Here is an 18,277-nt window from a genome sequence, read left to right as displayed (position 1 = left end):
TGAATGCAAGTAAAGTCGACGGCTTTTATTTCGTGCATAATGACTTTCGCAACCTCGCAAATTTGAAATAAACTCGTACACTTGCTTTCTTTTTGCAGAAAATTTCCGAAGTTTATGATCTCCTCCTAGTTTTTCTACGATCCCGATTTCAGATAAAATTCCTGTGTTTAGTCTTCGCTGACCGACCCCAAACAACTTAGCAAAAAACTTGGAGCATACAGGTAGTCTTTGTTTTTCTGTAGATATCAGGAAATATTCTACTGCAACGTGATGTGACTTGTTTTTCCTCACCTCACCACGAACTCGGCTGCGTTTTGGTTGAGCAACATCCATTAAAAAGGACAGTCTTTTATGACAGTATTTATCTTGCTCCTTTCTGTCTGATTTATAAAAAATGATTCTCTTTGTTTTTGCTAGGATGCTTCTTGAAATACTGAGACAGTTAAATTTTCCATTATAATGCACTTTAGCACCTACACTTTCTAGTTCCTAAATATTTTATTTAAAGAATGTAACTGGAGAATATACACCTGTTCCACTGTAAAAACTTATATAAGCTGTTTTGTTCGAGACAGCGCCTTCTAGTTGCGAAATAACATAATGCGTTTTGATTCGACTACATCTGTAGACAAAATGTATTTTGATGTGAACCCTATACTTGGCACGTCGATTACACAGTGACATAATGCCGTCTGAAACGTTTCATTTTTACAGCATTGTAGAACACAATAATTAATTTGCAAATCGACTTCAAGCTCAATTTTGTCCAATTTGGACAAAATGCGTTGTGAAAAGTTGCTCCTCATATTATTAACCTATATTTTATCACTGGTGTTTCTTCCGGATATTCTAAAGGCTGTAATTATAATACCTTTACACAAAAGCGGATGTCAGGCTAATGCTAATAATTTTCGACCAGCTCAAATCTCCTTCATTCAATCCTCCAAAGATTTAAAAATGGCGATTGTAAATTTAAAAAAAAAATTTTAAATATAATTTTTGGTAACCATTTTGGTTTTTGATCAAAAAGATAAACTGAAGGCGCAATTTTTAAGCTTACTTCAGATTTATATAATGCTCTCGATAAAAATAAACCTGCTCTTTATATATTTGCAGACCTATCGAAAGCGTTTGATAGTGTATAACCATAAAATTCTAATAAATTAACTTGAGGCTTATGGTATAAGAGGAACTTGTAATAAAATATTAATAGAAAATTATTTTACCAATCGTTATCAGTATGTAAAAGTAAATGGGGTAGACAGTAATAGTCCTAAATTAACTTCTGGAGTCCTTCAGGGAACAGAGTTAGATTTTCTACTTTTTATAATTTACGTTAATAGTCATAATAGTATAATTTTGCATACTGCAAATATGTAGCAAGGTTTAAAATATACTGCTAAAAGAGATTTGTTGGTAATATTTCAGATAGGTTTCTAAATAGCAGACTTTTACTTAATGTAAGGGAAACAAAATATATTAGTTTCACATCTTAATATATAAGCTTTCTAGATTGGGAATCACTAACGAGTGGTTAATCTAAAAATCTCAATTCCCGAAACAGAAACCATTAACTGTCTGGGTTTTATATAATGCGCATTTCTAAAAATAAAATAAGTTTAGAGCCATTAACTGATCCCCATGCTACAAGAAATCACTTAAAAAAAGTTAAAGTTTCAAAAGGGCAAAAAAATATTGGAAAAAGATGTTCTACATTTATTGGTCCTAAGGCGTTTAAAGCGAAAAAATGTCATATGATCTCTAAAATATAATTATTGGAGAAAAACGCTTTTAATTAAAACTACAAAAATAGATTTAGAAAAAAAATCGCCATTTTTTATACGACTTAGTGAGAAAAATTTTAAAAAAAAGTTTTATGAATAAAATAAAAATTATATTGAAATATACTAAACTCGACCCCTATAAACCTAATTGTGAATTTTTCCTAAATTGTCAAACATCCCGAATTTAGACGTTATTGTTTTGTGTTTGTTATTTAGATTTTTGGTTTGTTTGTAGATTGATATCTGACCTTAAGGATATCAAGACACAATATCCAAATGCCATTTCTAATTAGTTAGCTTAATGTAGTACAATACAAAAAATATTACTGATAGGTTGCCCATAAGCGCAACATCTGTGATTTTTTTCATTTATTTGTAAGTACTTATTTGTGATTAATTGTAAAATTTTGGAAAACAAACAGATTATTAATATTATTATTATTAAATTTTTATAACTTCTTTAAATTTCTCCTTAAAGCTGCTAATTTAGTTTCTTCGATATTCACAAGGATAAAAGACTAGAATTGCGCACCGTTGCCAACCTTTATTAAGTCCTTGAATCTTATTAATGAATCCTTGCTATTATAGTACCATAGAACATCATCATTTCGCAGTCATCTGCAAAAATACTGAAATATCCTTGGGTATTACTAAGTAACTTTTATTTTTTTGATAAACCTTTAAATATACCCGTTAAACAAAGAAAAAATTGTCACCAATTAACCACTGTTTTAATTTATTTATGTAAGAAAAAAGCCGTATTAGTAATACATTGAACATTTTTCACTTCGTGTAAATAATGTATTTTGTGATTCTAGTACTTATAAGTCAGCTGCCGTATTTACTTTTCATGTCGACAGTTCATGATTTATAGATATAGGAGTATTTTCGTTTCTGGTATAAATCTTACTGCAGACTAGATATAAATATGGTTATCCTTTAGCACTTCTGCATCTTTAAATACTTAAGTGATGCATGACCTTTAGTAAGTATTTCTGTATAATAAGTGGTTTTAATACAAATTAACAGGGTGCTAATTACAAAAATGCAATAACACATACTCAAATATACTGAATAAGTGTCTAATAATTTAGGTTAGTGTTTAGTATTGCTCCAACGTCCTTGCATTCATTAACTGATGTAACTTTTTATTATATGAGAGTAGGCTTTGGTACTGAGTAGCACTATGGCAGTCATACTTATGCACCAGCTTGTCGAATTACCAAATTTAGAGACACCATTATATGTTAGTGTAGTACATTTTCTGTATTTTTTGTTACTTTCAACCAAGTATAGTACCTGTAGCAATCAATGTCATGTCATCTGCAAAATATATTAAACTATCTCGAACTTCTGAGGGTATCCCAAATAACCCATTTATATAAATAATAATAAGCACCATGCACTCTATACCTTGTCCAGATCAAGGTAATATTGATACATTTACGAAATCATTTATATTTAAAATAAACACATGCAGAATACCATGGTCTCTTGAAAAAGTATTGCCCAGCCTATTTTTATTTGATAAAAAATATGAGCCCTTCAGATCAAATCTTCTGACTACATTGATACATACCCCGTAATTCTTTCATATTAAAAGACTTTGAAAAACCACAAAATACTACCAAAGTTACCTCTAACATTTTTAAAGCATAATAGTCTATACAGTTTTTTAAATTTAGGCGATATTGATAACTGAAATGAAAACAGCTCACTTCCTATCAATTTTAAGATGAGCTGCTGGTCCCAGTGTTTTTTGAAAGTAGTCGTTTTTTCTTAGAAACCTACTTATTACAAAAAACTACAAGTATGGTCAATAGTCTTGAACTTATATTAATATTAAGAATTGGCTACCCGTGTTTTACCTTTAAAGGTAATCATCATCAGACCTAAATAAAAATAATAAAATAGTATAACCTATTTAAATTAACAAATATAATAAAAAGAAGTACCTGATCAACAGTTTTTAAAATGTACATGTTAAAAAAGCAACAACTTTAAGACGTAAACACTATGGATAGATTATAGGTACTAAAATATTTTATCGTTAAAATGGTATCACTTATTTGTACAGGAATCCAAAGCACAAGAAGTAAAATTAAAATCAAAAAGCTAAAGCAATTGTCTAGATAACATACTGATGTTGTAATTTTAATCAACATACGAATATAGAAAGCTTGCATTATTTAATGTTATTAAGAATTAAACCCGGTTCGAAATTAAAAACGTCGTTTACACAGATCAAGACCTCATTTTTGTCCTAGTGATCTCTAACTTTTCCAAAAGATCCAGTTTAATACTCGTTTTATACTGGTGTAATAACGTAGTTTCATTGACAAAAAAAAGCAGTATTTTTTATAGTAAGATATATATTCTTTTAAAAAATATTACTGTAATTAGAAGAATAGGACGGCACTTTTTTCGGCAAAGTTTTCAAATAAAACCTATTGGACGTTTTTCAGTACCAACACATAGAACTTACATATGAAAATTTTACGTGTAATACTCAATATTCTGTGGTGTGAAAAACTCTAAAATGGTCAAAACTGATAGACTTTCTTAGCTTAACTAGATTTTCAGTACCTCTAAGAGCAAATAATGTATTCATCAAATTGTTACTTAATCTCTAGAAGTGTTTGAGTAATTCGTTAAGTCCTTTTTTTATTGATATGAATTAAATATACAGTTTAAACTTGCAAAATTTAAATGTAAATAGAAACAAGTTAAAAAATCAATTTAGCGATTTTGATTGATCAAGAAAGTAGCTTACAATATTCTATACAGGGAATTTACTTTAATGTTACTTTTAATATTATAAGATAAGACCTAAGGTCTAACTCATTTTTAAAAGAATTTTTAATATCTTTTAGGTATCATGGATCCGAAAACAAGACTATCATCTCCTCACTGTTGGCGTAGCGACTTATAATACCGATGATAGATTTATGGTAGAACACGTGAGGCACCTACAAAACTGGGGTTTATTAATTAAACATGTACAACCTTCTGATGCCGGCTTGTATGAGTGTCAAGTATCCACACATCCTCCAACAAGCATATATGTTGAACTAAAAGTAACGAGTAAGTAATTTTTTTATTATAAAAATTATTCCTAAACAGTACACATCGGATCTCCTATATTGGTCCAAACTAGGTCAAAATATCCATGGATTAATAATGGACATCCTATGAATAATAATTTTGGAGAGTTAATGGACTTTAAATTAGGTTTCTCCAAAGGTTGTATTGGTCTTCTAAAAGATTTTTTTAAAAGTATAGTTGTTTGATCTGAGTCATAGTATAGTATACATTATATTGTAGTGAGATAAAGCATAAATCATAATTTGGCCAATAAACTGAAAAGACTTGAAAAACATATTTTTAAAACTTTCCTATAAAATGAGTGCCAAGTTCATTTAAGTTATGCAAATTTATTCTTATAAATGGTATCTTTTACTACCGTCGTAGTAAAAGAAGACTATAAATCACTTTACACACTTTTTAAAGATTTTGCAGTTGTTTTTATTTGCAGTGCGTTAAAAAGTAATTTTGTCCACTGAAACTTAGTGTAAAACTGACATTTATTTGTAATTTAATTTATAATTTGTCAAGATTAACAGCGACATGAAATTCTCTTTTACTGTAAGTAAAAAAGTCAAACACGGTAGCAGTCATGACCAACACCATTAAATCATTCTCTTACATATTTTACTTAGATCGATGTGTTTGAAAAGAAAATATAATTAAACAAGAGAAATTGCAATATAATGAAATTATCCATACTGCTATGCTCTTAAAATTGTAGTTGAGTTTTAAAGGAAATAATAAAATAATATTATTAATATTACTTATTTGTCTTCAAAAATCGTTACGAATCTATAGTAAAAGAGGAGCTATACAAGAATATTAAATAGATGACTAACTACAAAAGGAAACAAATTTTCTTAGTAGTGAAAAAACGAATATAATAACAAATTAATATTAGTATAAATCTAGAATTACATTACAACCTCAAAATATAGAAAAATTATAAGTCTCTTATATATTTTTGTGAAGATTTGCAGATTCCTCACTTTCCCCAACCCAAATACAAGCATCACGGCCGTTTATTGACTGACATTTTCTTTTTGACCCAAGCCCAAGTAAGGTATAAAAAAAGGTCACACTTTGAGCGGATTTAAACTCGGGACCTTTTACATGCAAATTGGATGCATAACAACTACCCTAGGGCAACTGACGAGTAAATTTTTAGAGCAAGGCTATTTGTATTATATTCCTATTTGCTTGCAGTATTTTTTCTTTTAATTCAACGATCCAAGCATTATATATAAGTACGCAATTTAATGATCTTTGGTATGGTTGCTACCGTATGTAATTTTAGCGCCCATAATTTAATTCTAACTAAATTTTATGTCTCTAATAATTTTGGCAAATTAAAAATTTGTACTTAAAAAACATTTTTTATGTTTTACTTTGTAAAAAGCTAAGCTTTATAAACCCTAGAGAATGGGTAAAGTGAGCAGGTACTTTAGACATAGTAGTAGCAAAAGGTTTTTGGTCATGAGTTTTTTTACAGTTATGAGTTTAATAATTTTAAGGTGTTTTTTTCTGAAAGTTCCCTGTGTAGGCTAGCATGTATTTTGAGACTTATGTACAAAAAATATCGTTGGGCCATTTTGGTTTTTACTCTTGGCACATCTTTGCTTACAAAATTGCTATTTTAGCCGCATGTTGTAAAAATTTTCTAGCCCTTTAACTACATCTCTCGTTCTGAATTATCGCAGGGTAATACTTTGGGTATATAATTTCTTAACATAATGTTATACTAAGAATATCAATTTCCTTAAATAATGTATCTGATTAATAGGTTTTAAGTGATGTAAGTAAACTTCTAAAACTAAAATACCATAAGTAAGATCTGATGTTAAAATACGTTAAGTTAAACTCATTATATTTGCATATAAGCATACTATTTGTTGGTGATAAATTGAATATATTTATCCTATTTTAAAATATTTAATTAATATTAATATTATTACTTTTATTTTTATAAGAACAATACCAATGAATGGACTCCACTTATCTGATTGAATCAAACTAAATGGTAACAACAAAATTAACAAAGAAGATAAATAGATTAGATAAAGTATTGTTAATTCAATAATAATTCGTAGCCTTATGGTATTAAAAGTAAATGAGCGCTGAAATCCAGCTATTCAATGTTGAAGCATTATACTAGAGCATCTGATATCCCCGGCGTAAATATTGAAGTATATTATTAATCTAGGTTTGGAGGCTAGTGGAAATGAAACGCTTAATAGAATTGTAAAGAAGAAGTTACCCATTATTATTTATATTATGCAGCTCCTTACGTCTGTTCATCCTCAACCAGTTAAATTCATTAAAATTATGAGAAATGTGACTATACAGGGTGTTCGAAAAATAGACGGAGATATTTCAATGGGTGATTCCTTGTAAAAAAATATGAGAAAAAGTTTCTATAAACATGGGTCCGGAAATGCAGTTTTCAAGATACAGGGTGATATTTGTTTTTTAACTGATTTTTTTATTAATATAAATTTGGAATTTGCCAGTATTACTTGTTGTATTAAGTGGCTAATTTAGCCCTAATTAGATTAAAATTATAAGGTCCAGTGGCGTCCTGGGGGACATCTTAGCAAATATTATTTGGCAAAAAAATGTACACCACTACCTTTTTTCAACTTTAATATTTGTTGTTTGATTAAGCATTTAAAAATACAGCTTTTTTGCCTCTTGTATTTTTTTCGTATCTCACTTCGTCGTGTTCTTCACTATGTGTCAGTTCTCCTAGAAAAATAATTAATAGTAATATAAAATTAATATTTAAAAAAAAATTATCGCCTTATATCTTGAAAACTCTGCATTTCCGGATCCATGTTTATAGAAATATTGTCTCATATTTTTTTACAAGGAATCACCCATTGAAATATCTCCGTCCATTTTTCGAACACCTTGTATATTCGTAATCCAAATATTATCTATAATTCGACAAAGAATAAGACTAATCGATCTGATTAAAAATGTGCAATTCAAAGTTATTTACTGACTTTAAAAGTTTGTTACCGACTAAAAAAAAAACTTTTATTTTTAGTGTCATATGTTTCATTAGTCTATTACCTTTAGTTTGGCAAACTTTAGATGACTTTAGGCATATGGTATGCTATATAAAAAGTATTCAGAATATATGGTAGAATTGTAAAATGTTATGATACACCGGGTGTTTCATTTAAAAAGTTTTTACTTGAGAAAAGTTTTATTGCAAAAAACGCGTAAGTAATAATGCTAATCAACGTGTCTGAAAAATAAAAGAATAAGAGAAAAACACCTATATTTTAAATGAATTTGTTCCTTTTATCGTGTTATGTTATAAATATTATACCGGCAAGACTATTCGGTTTACAGGGGCTATTTCTAGGGAGTTGAGTTTGTTCGACAGTCTTGGTTTAAGAGTTCTAAACAACAAGAACAACTCCCTAGATCTGATAGGTTCCAGAAACCCTGTTAAATTTAAAAGATGGAACAAAAAAAAAGAACCTATCAGGCCGGCTTCGTGGGTTCTCTGTATGGTCAGTTGCCTCAGTCACACTCACTCACTCAGTAGTAAAACACCTTAATTTAATTTAAATAGGGTGTTTATTAAAGTCTTCATACTCAATAGCTTAATTTATCAGAAACAAGGAGTTAAATCTACATGGTAAGTAAATATAAGTAAATATACAAGATGGTCTTAAAAAGGTAAACAAAAATAAATAAAAGATATATATATATATACAAGTTTATAACCCAAAGGTAGATACCTGAATTCGTCAGTGATCACTTCGGAAGCATTACATAATAAGGCGTAACATTGAATTGTTTTAATTTAGATAATTATACCATAAATATAGTTACTTAAGTTTTAAATATTAAAATGAGAAAGTGATAATAAATTCATGTTAAATCATACAAAAAAAATCAAAAGAAGAATATGGTTAAGATTAAAAGAATGTGCTTACGGGTCAAGTTCCATGGTGTTCTTCTTTCGGGGGCGAGAGCCCGCGATGGGCAATTTTTCACCACATAGGGCTTACGGCATGATGTGTGTTGACGGGGCTAAGGGCGAAATCCTCATCACTGCTGGGTCACGGCTGGCGGTTTACACTGTCATATTTAAGGAGCCCTAAGAGAGATTTCTCAATGGAAACACGGAACACCAAATAAAATGTCACCAACGGTGAAAACTACTTACGAAGTTTCGAGAGGCATCAACCTACTAAAACCCATCCTGCTTCAAAAATATTTCGTTGAAACTGAAGAAACACTAATGCATTTTAGTTTTAGATGTTATTTTAACAAAAAAGGTGCTGGCGGAGAGAGATGATAATAGATTTATTTCAAACCTCTCTCCGTCACAGCGGGCAGCACGGTTCACTCTTGACGGACGCAGGAGCTGGAAAGACCCCCAGATGCGTCGCGGAACTGCTTAAGTAGTAGTCCAAAAGACGTCTGGGCGCAAGACCGGAGATTGAGGAACTTCACTCGTTACTTTATGGGTTTAGCCGCTATGGGCCCAACCAAAACCCATACATAGGTCATTAATAAGCAAACCATAGAGTGCCTAGTGGAAAGTACAATTACGGGCCAAATCGTAATAATTCGACACGCGGCGCCACTGGCGTCCGCTTTAGTAAACCGGTTGACCAATTCAATTGCCGTGAAATCTTCTCCATGCACAGCATATTGTAAACAATAACAAAGAATTAAAATGGTGATAATATTGATAGTGGTTTAATGAAAAATATTGGCGAATTCCATTAAGAGTCGAAGGCAATTGTAATTATGGTGGGTGTCTCAGTTTTGAAAGAAAAATTTAGAATAAAGTCATTTTTAAATATTTTAACCAAATGAACAAAAGTTAGGATTCTCCAGATCCCGTCTAAAGCGTAATTAATCCTGCAACAATCGTGAATGCGACGAATGTCGAAACGACCAAAATAGACAGCAATACTTCAAGATTTTAGCATTAATTCCATCCACCTCTGAAGCATTGGTACTAAAACTATGAAGTGTTTTATTATTTTTACTAACAGAAGTTAATGTAAAAAAAAATTGAGTTCCAATATTAAAAATACTCTGCTCATCGAATCTTATTTTAGAAGAGCAATCAGAAGTACTTCGAAGAAATTCACGAACAAATTTGTTTATATCATTGGGTTTAGCTTAATTATCAGGATCGCTTAAGTCTTTTTTTAGATATACGATAAAAGTTCTTAGCGTCCTCTAAGTCTTCTTTAAAACATACAGTATTCAAATATTGTGTTTTTTCCCTGCTTATCATTTATAATGTAAGATTTTTGAAATTTTTATATTAATCCTCATTTTTGGTCCTTTTAAAATTTTGGAATGTTACATCTCTTTGCCCCATAAAAAGCTTTAATTTTTGATGCCAACCGTGGAGCCCAAGGTTTACTTATTTTTCACCTTTCAAATGGAGTATGTCTATCAAAAATAGAAAGAAGAAGCTGATTAATAATGAAATCTTATTATGTATATTTTGTTCATATATTATAACAAGAAAATTTATTGATTAATAATAGCTAGAAAATAGAAAGCATCAGCTTTCAAATTAATAAAATTTCTATATGTAATTTTTTGAAGTTTTCAATCAGCTTTCTCGATTTCTAGTTCACAATAAACAAATTATGATCCGAAACACCCTCGAATAAGACAGTGCTGGTATCTTTGGTTAAAATACCATCAGTAATGTGGAATTACTTGATTTACGAGTGGTTTCATTTAAAGTTTGAAATAAATTAAAACCGTTAAAATAGAATTTTGCTCAATCAATAGATTAATGTTAATCTCGCCTTTACATAAAATTTTCCCAACAGAAGAACAAATAAATAATATTCTCGAAGTTATTTATGAACTTATTAAAGTTGGTATTTGGCAAAGAATAAAATACAAAGAAGCAAAAAAAAAATTTCCCATTTTTCAGTTTAAAAAGGCTCTAAAATATGTGTAGTGAGGAAGTAATAACGAATTTACATCTAAATTCTTTAAATAAACTGCAACACCTCTTGGAATCGAAAACACACCAATAATATTAACATCAGACAGCCACGTCTTAGTAAGAAATACCATCATATCATTACTAAGAACCACATAAAAATAGATTTTATGGTAAAATGAGCAATTTTAAATTCGAGGCTTATAATCAAAACACAAAATTTAATAAATTTTTAATGCAGCAAATTCTAAAAAAAAAGAATTACGTTTTCTGTTTGCAGCTAAAAACTTAAGAAGTCTTAAAGTAATCTTAACCGCGATATTTCCACGAAAAGATATAATACATTATTAAAAATAGTTAAATACCCTATATTGAGATTTGAAATAATTCTACCGTAATGAAAAAACCTTGAAATTTGAAAAGATAATAAAAAACGTGGTAGTATTAAGATACCTGCTATATAAAAAATTAATATTCTATACATTTAAACACTAAATTTCCAAAACATTATTTCCACGAAAAAACCCTAAAGACATTTTTTTTAGAAGAACTACTGATAACTAAATAAATTTCCTTAATATTGCAAAATAAAAAAAATACTTAATAACCTTAAAGTTCTTTCAATGCCCACTATAAAACAAACAAAAATTAAATATTCTATATTAAGACTATAAATTGAAGTATATAGTAAAATTATAATGAATAATGTTGTTAAGTGTTTTTTGGGTGGTACAATGGTAGCAACAATGGTGGTGCCATGAGAAAAAAATTTAACTATCGTAAATACATAAGCTGCAAAATAATTTCATGCCATGATTCAGAAGTACTAAAACGACTAAGTATATACATTAATGTTTTGATATTATTACCTTGATTTCTTCGTTGATTTACCGATGTCCAATAAAAGATTTTTTCATTCGACAACCAGTAACTTTTTTGACAGCCGTAATACTTTTTTTTATTATTGATACAAAATGGACTATCACTATAAGCTTCCTACCCTGCTTAATAATAGTAAACGAAAAATCCATATTTTGACGTTCTTCTTAAAAAATTAACACCTCTGCATAAACATTTTGTTTGTCTATAATCTCCATACCACAAATTCTGAAACTACCGTTTTTTGAAGATATGGTTGTCTCTAATTTATTTAGCTTGGAAACAATTTTTTTTCTTGGTGCTTAATTAATTTTGTACATTCGGTTGTAATCATTTTCTTTATTGCCTTAACTTTATACGACAGACTTCTTTTAATAAGGGTACAATATAAAGCATTTGTTAGACTAAATTAGACACACTAAAAATTTAAATTTTAATGTTAAAAAATACTTCTTTACTAAAATAAAATAGTGGAGCTTTTGGGTGCGTGATCGCGTATAAAGCTGTCATATGTTTGTATTATTATCAATATATTTTGTTTTATGGTATTTACTACTAATATTTTTTTTAATATTTAAATTAACTTATTCATTACACGTTGAAATAAGGATGAAATTTTTTTTTCTTGCGTGCCAAAATTAGTAAGTCAAAGTATTAAGTTAAAGAGAGAGCGATATAACTTCACTGGTATATCTAGACATCTAAATAGAATGCTATTAATACTTAATTTTAATAAGTAACAATTTAATTAATTAAAAATAAAAAACTAATAAAGTGATATTAATAATCATTTTAATAAAAATCAAACATAAGACTTTTCTGGAGTCGTACTCCTATATTTATGTACATATATCTTACACAACATATTTCAGCATTTAAAAGATTTTGAAACTGATTTTTGTGATTTTTTTTTCATTGATATAAAATTTTATTTTCTATTCATTGAAATTGATATTTAAATATAAATTAATAGTTAAACAAACCTTGTTTTTTTAATTTAAATTAACTTTTGCCTACCAAGTTATTATTTTCATTTTCATTTGATTTTTGTTACTTTTACATATTTATATGTATCAAATATGTTTTAATTAATATTTAAAACGTATTAGTGAAGAAATAATCCATACTTACAGAGTCGTAGGTTAAGGTGAAATGAAAATCCAAGACGTTTAAGTTTGAAATATATATTTTTTAGTATACTGTTCGGTCCTTGTCAACAACAGAATATAAATAAATAAAATAATAAAATTAAAAAAAAAAACATAACTATAAGTAAAGGGTTTCTTGACATGGAGTTAAACCCTGGGGCGTATATCCAATACAAATTTTAAATAATTTATCCCCTGATAATGGACACCACTGTGTCCGAAACATGTAGGGAATTTTAAATAACTAAATGTTTAATAAATAAGTAGAGGGAGATTGCAGGATTTTATTTTACCTTAATTTAAAAAGTGTTATACAGCCTTATAAAGATCTACAATTTTATTATGAACTATATTGTAATATTACACCATAATAAGCAATAAACCTGAGCACTGTTGCACTTTATTGCCAGCCAGTAAACTTCTCTATTTCAAAACAATTAAACCTTAGTGAGCTAGGCTTTACAAAGTGATAACTATTAAGAAAGTTACTTATCATAGGATATTTAAAACCATTACCAAGTTGCTATACCTTTTAATTAAAATGTTTGTATAATATAAAATTTTAGGATTGGACAGTGCATATAAAGCAGCGAGTCAGCTAGTTCTTAGAGTTTCTTTATTTGCATTAGTGAAATCTAGAAAAAAAAGAAGTGTTATGAATCTTATTAAAATTAGTGTTGGTCATAAGAATATTAACACACATTTTAATTAACTAATATTATATTAAAAACAATTTTAGTTTTGTCCGGATACTTCGTGAATCTGAAAGCAGAAGAAATATAAGGGGTATTTGCCGACGCTTATTTCTGTTTATTGGCTTTTTTAGGTCAAGGCATTCAGACCACCAAAGAAAAAGAAAAAAATATATAAAGAATCACGAACAAGAGCGAACAGTCGTATTGTTTAATCAGCTCTTGTAACTTTGTATGTCGCGAAAAATGTTTTATAAACTTACATAAAAGAATTGCTATAAAAAATTACGAAAAATTGAAAAAATATCTATGTTAAAAATGTATAGTGTGAACTTATTTTTTTTTAAAGACCTAGTAGCTTTTGTTAGGAATATTTGATTTTTAATAATGCACTTTATCTTTACCCTAAAAAATTACATATTTAATCGATTTATTGTCACTTTTCCATATTGAAATAAAAGTTTTTAAGAATATTAAATTTAAATATTAAAAAAAATCATAAACGTGTAAGAAAGTTTTATTGGAATTATTTTAATGAAGCTAATTGATGTGTTTTTTTTTTAATTTTTAAAACTTTTTACTCATATTTCCACTTAAATAACATACATTATATTGTAATATTTAGGGTTTTACCTAAAATTTATTTATTACCCTTTTAATGATTAGGTATTATATTGTTATTAGTTAAAAAATGCCTAGATAACAAACATAAAGAGTATCAATCTTTTATTCAAAAAATTCCAAAATAATAATATTTTTAAGACCTTTTTCTTAAATTTAATTAAATTATTTTCTTAAAAATAACAAATCTATTTAAAGGCTTTTAATAACATAAAATAAATTTAAAGGCAAACTCTTACGAAATGCTCATAATTTAGTCCACATAATACCTTATCGAAATCTTGTCTCTAAGGCATTTATTATAGTAGATACTTCATGCGGATGTTGCCGCATAATATCGCAGGCTTGCTGTATCCTTAAATTTTCCCTTGTTAAAAAGGATAATCATAGACTTTATCTTTATTAGGGCCTCAAGTATAAATTTCTAGCAGATTAAGATTCGGTGAACAAAATGGCAATTACCATTAACCATTAGTCATAAGTCATTATTTATATCTTTCCTCTATTGAAATCTACATTGAAATATTCTCTTTAGTTATTTCGAAACGGGAAGAGCCCCTGCAGTTGTATACAACTTTCGTGCCTTAAATTAATAGGTATATCCTGTATCCTGTAGTAGTATGATAATCGTATAGTATTCAAAATTTTTAGAGTTAGGTCTGTAAAGGTTCTAAGCTGCCTTGTGATCAAAAGTACAAAGTATGCGAATATTCTGATTATTATATTACCGGTTTTGATTCCGTTCGTTATTGTTATTAATACGTAGGCAATCAAATATCTGGAACTCTTCTATTTGAATAGCGTCTTCAATATGTATGAAAATCCGTTTTTGCATTTTTGGCACAAAATCTTAGCAAATATGAATTTTCCTGTTTAATTTTTACACATCTTTAATAACAATGCTTTAAAGTAGCCCGAAAGTTAAATTTTATTTTATAACACCCCTAATAGTTAATTTTTTTAATAAAATTTGATGAAGATGTGTCCGTACGCGTGATTACGCCATTGATTTTTACGTGAAAATATGTACTTAGAAAACCTATCTAAATGTGATACAGATGAGTACAGATAAATAAGAAATTTTATTATGCAACTTTAATTTGAAATAAAGATAAATGTACTAATCCTAGGACTACACTTTAAGAGTGAACAGAGTTATCTATCAGAAGTAAATAAGTAAAGCATCTCGGAAAAATAATTTCTTTCACCATTGATTTTACCATAGATTTCTTAGTTTAACTCTTTTAAAATAAAATTGCCATACTATAAATTCTTAATTTATCTAATTATTTGGATTAAGTAGGAAAACTTATTAATAAAGATTTTTTTTTACCTTAACTAGAATTAGTAAGGTTAAGCCATAGTTTACCCACTTATTTAATATAAATCTGGATCAGTTATTCAATTAAAAAATTTAAATAGCAATTAAGCTTCTTATATTTCTTATTAATTAAAAGCATGCAATAAACAAATCGATACTACTCTCTTGCGTGACCGCCTTTATTCCCATCAAGTTTTGGGTCAAGGGATCCCTTCCGGAAATACGTTACGTTCCCTACATTCTTAACATCGTCGAAGGAGTAACTGGTTATTTTTCCAGGTTTACGGATCCTTTATCTTCAAGAAGGAAAATAATTTATCTGGTTCGTGTATTACAAATTTTAATTTCTTGAAAATTCTATTATTTATGTTTTTGAGTAATTTTTTTTTAATAAAATTTAAGATGTGTCACATTGTATGCTTATATAAACACGGGTTAACATTTCTTTTTTTAATTTCTTCGTTTATGTGCATATTAGCCGCTGAGCTTTTGTTGTTTTGTGAATCCCTAGGCTTTGTCAGATAGGATTAATTTGACCCAGTTGAAAAACTAGACGTTACCTTTAGTGGTTTTAATTTTCTACTTGGCTGTTTTTATATTTTTTCTTTTTTGAAACGGGTCAGGTATGCCAATTAGTGAGTGAATATTAGTTTATGATAATAGGATATACTTAACAACTAATATCCTCAAAGGTAAAAAATGTGAGTAAAAACGTACTTTTTTTACTCATAGTCAGTCAACAGTATTTTCAAATTATGCTATAATAACTTTAATAAATATGGTTGGTTTTATTTGCTTGAAAATAATTATAATAAAAATACTTAAAAGCGTTAAATAAATTTATAATTTGAAATTGCAAGTTCCAACGTGCTAATATTTTTTTGGTAGTGTTCCCATTAATACCCATTTAGGTTATGCACCATTATTTTTTAAATGTTAATAAATGGAAAATTATTGCAAAAAAAATAGTAATATATTAGATTCTTTAAAATATGATATCTGGTTTTAAATAACTTTAAATTTTTCGAAAACTACAAATTTTAAAATAATCCTTGGTGATAACTTAAGACTGAGATATGAATATACAAATAAAAATAAAATTAAATTTTTTATAATTTTTTTTTTGTTTTCTAGCATTTCATTCCTAAACTATTACTTTGATTTTTTTGGAAATTGGATTTTTTGACGTAGTTTACCTAATTATAATCAAAAATATGCTTAAAATTTATCTATTTGAAACATCAGGCGGAAAAACATAAGGGAATTGTTTTTTAAAAAAACTCTTTTTTTCCTCCTATATCCAATTTTTTTCCAAGTATTGTATAGTGCTTTATATTATGGGGTACTATGATATGCTTCACATTTAAAAATCTTCGATTACTAAGCATTCTTTTTGTTATCTCAGACTCATACGGCAAAATATAAATAAAAATAGAGCTTTAAGAGGTTCTAAGGCTTAAATTTCAACTTTTATCCTTTTTTGCTTTGTCGTCATTTCGTTTTACTGCTACACAAACCTTCTAGAAGTTGAGTTTTTCTAATACTAGACCCTTTATTAAAAAGTAAGAACTATGATGCTAAAAGTCTTTAGATAAAAGGACATTCCGTTAGTCAAGGCCAAGAAAAAATAAAGGTACTTACCGATACGTATTTCTACTTATTAAAAGTAAAAACCAAGAAAAAAACAATAGAAAAGAAAAAAATTTAAAAAAATACTTAAAGATTCACGGACAGAACCCGTTCAAGAAAATTTGAGTTATCTACGTTTTTGACTTACCATACCTTTTTCTTTTTAACATCATTGCTAACCTCTCTTTTTCAAAGAATCGATGGTACTTTAAAAGTGAATAAAGTAAGTGCTTTACAAACTATTCACACAATTAATAAATCACGATGAAAAATACAAAACTAGTTGAAAGAAAAATTTTATTTGAGTTGTAAAATTTATATTTAGAGCTACAAAATGTGATAATTTTTTGTTATAGATTCTCCATTGAAAATAAATTCCTAATACTATTTAAAGAAATCAAGTCGAACGGTAGAAATTTATAAAAAGTGGGGTAGAATTTTATTGACCATAAAAAAACACAATGGGAATAAAGTTTTATGAGTTACAGAAGGAAAAATTAAAAAAAAAAAATTCTTGTCTAGCTTTAATTATATTTTATCAATATAAAATATTGAACTTAAACAGGTGCAAAAGGGCAAACTGGAATAAAAGCCGGATTAAAACAGACAAATTGTGAATTTTTTGCAATAAATGTAGAATTGACATTTAGGATTATGTATTGTAATTCAGTTTTTTAATAAAAATCCAGCGTCAGTACTTTTTCTTAATAACCGGCTTAAAAAATATTTGTATACATAAATAAAGATAAGACTTTTTATGTTTATAGAAAAATAGAATCTAGAATTAATTATACTCGTAATCAGTCATATTGAAAAATATGTCTGTAAATCAAACCTCAAAAATTATATAAATTTTTCATTATAAAGTATTTGGAGCAACCTCACATAGATTTTTCTTAGAAGTAATAAGAAACTCCAAAACAGTTTCGAAAAAAATTAGCTGCAATGAGAGTATAGTCATAATTCAAAAAGGAACAGTGCCTATTTCTGAGACATCAGTAAGGCCGATCTATAAGCATCTTACTGCACTTTCTTCATCAATATAAACTTAGGATAAAAGTCATACCAAGCTGTTAAAAGAGTGCTTACCATTCCAATGTTCACATTTAACAAATGTTTGACTCATTTTGTCTTCCTAAATGAGGTCGCTAGTTCTCCCAAACTAGGGT

At 28.2% G+C, this 18,277-nt stretch overlaps 1 protein-coding gene across 1 annotated transcript in view; it reads left to right on the top strand.

The window, feature by feature from the left end:
• The window catches only part of LOC126742861 (lachesin-like), a 260,367-nt gene that overhangs the window by 143,451 nt on the left and 98,639 nt on the right, over positions 1 to 18,277 (top strand). Inside the window, exon 4 of the mRNA XM_050449679.1 lies at positions 4,658 to 4,868. Within this exon, the coding sequence (XP_050305636.1) occupies positions 4,658 to 4,868 (211 nt within the window). The remainder of the gene's footprint in view (positions 1 to 4,657; positions 4,869 to 18,277) is intronic.

This window comes from Anthonomus grandis, chromosome 12, assembly GCF_022605725.1.
Source record: "Anthonomus grandis grandis chromosome 12, icAntGran1.3, whole genome shotgun sequence".
Lineage (NCBI taxonomy): Eukaryota > Metazoa > Arthropoda > Insecta > Coleoptera > Curculionidae > Anthonomus > Anthonomus grandis.
The sequence above is the reverse complement of the archived record's forward strand: the minus strand, read 5'-3'. Positions and strand labels throughout refer to the sequence as shown.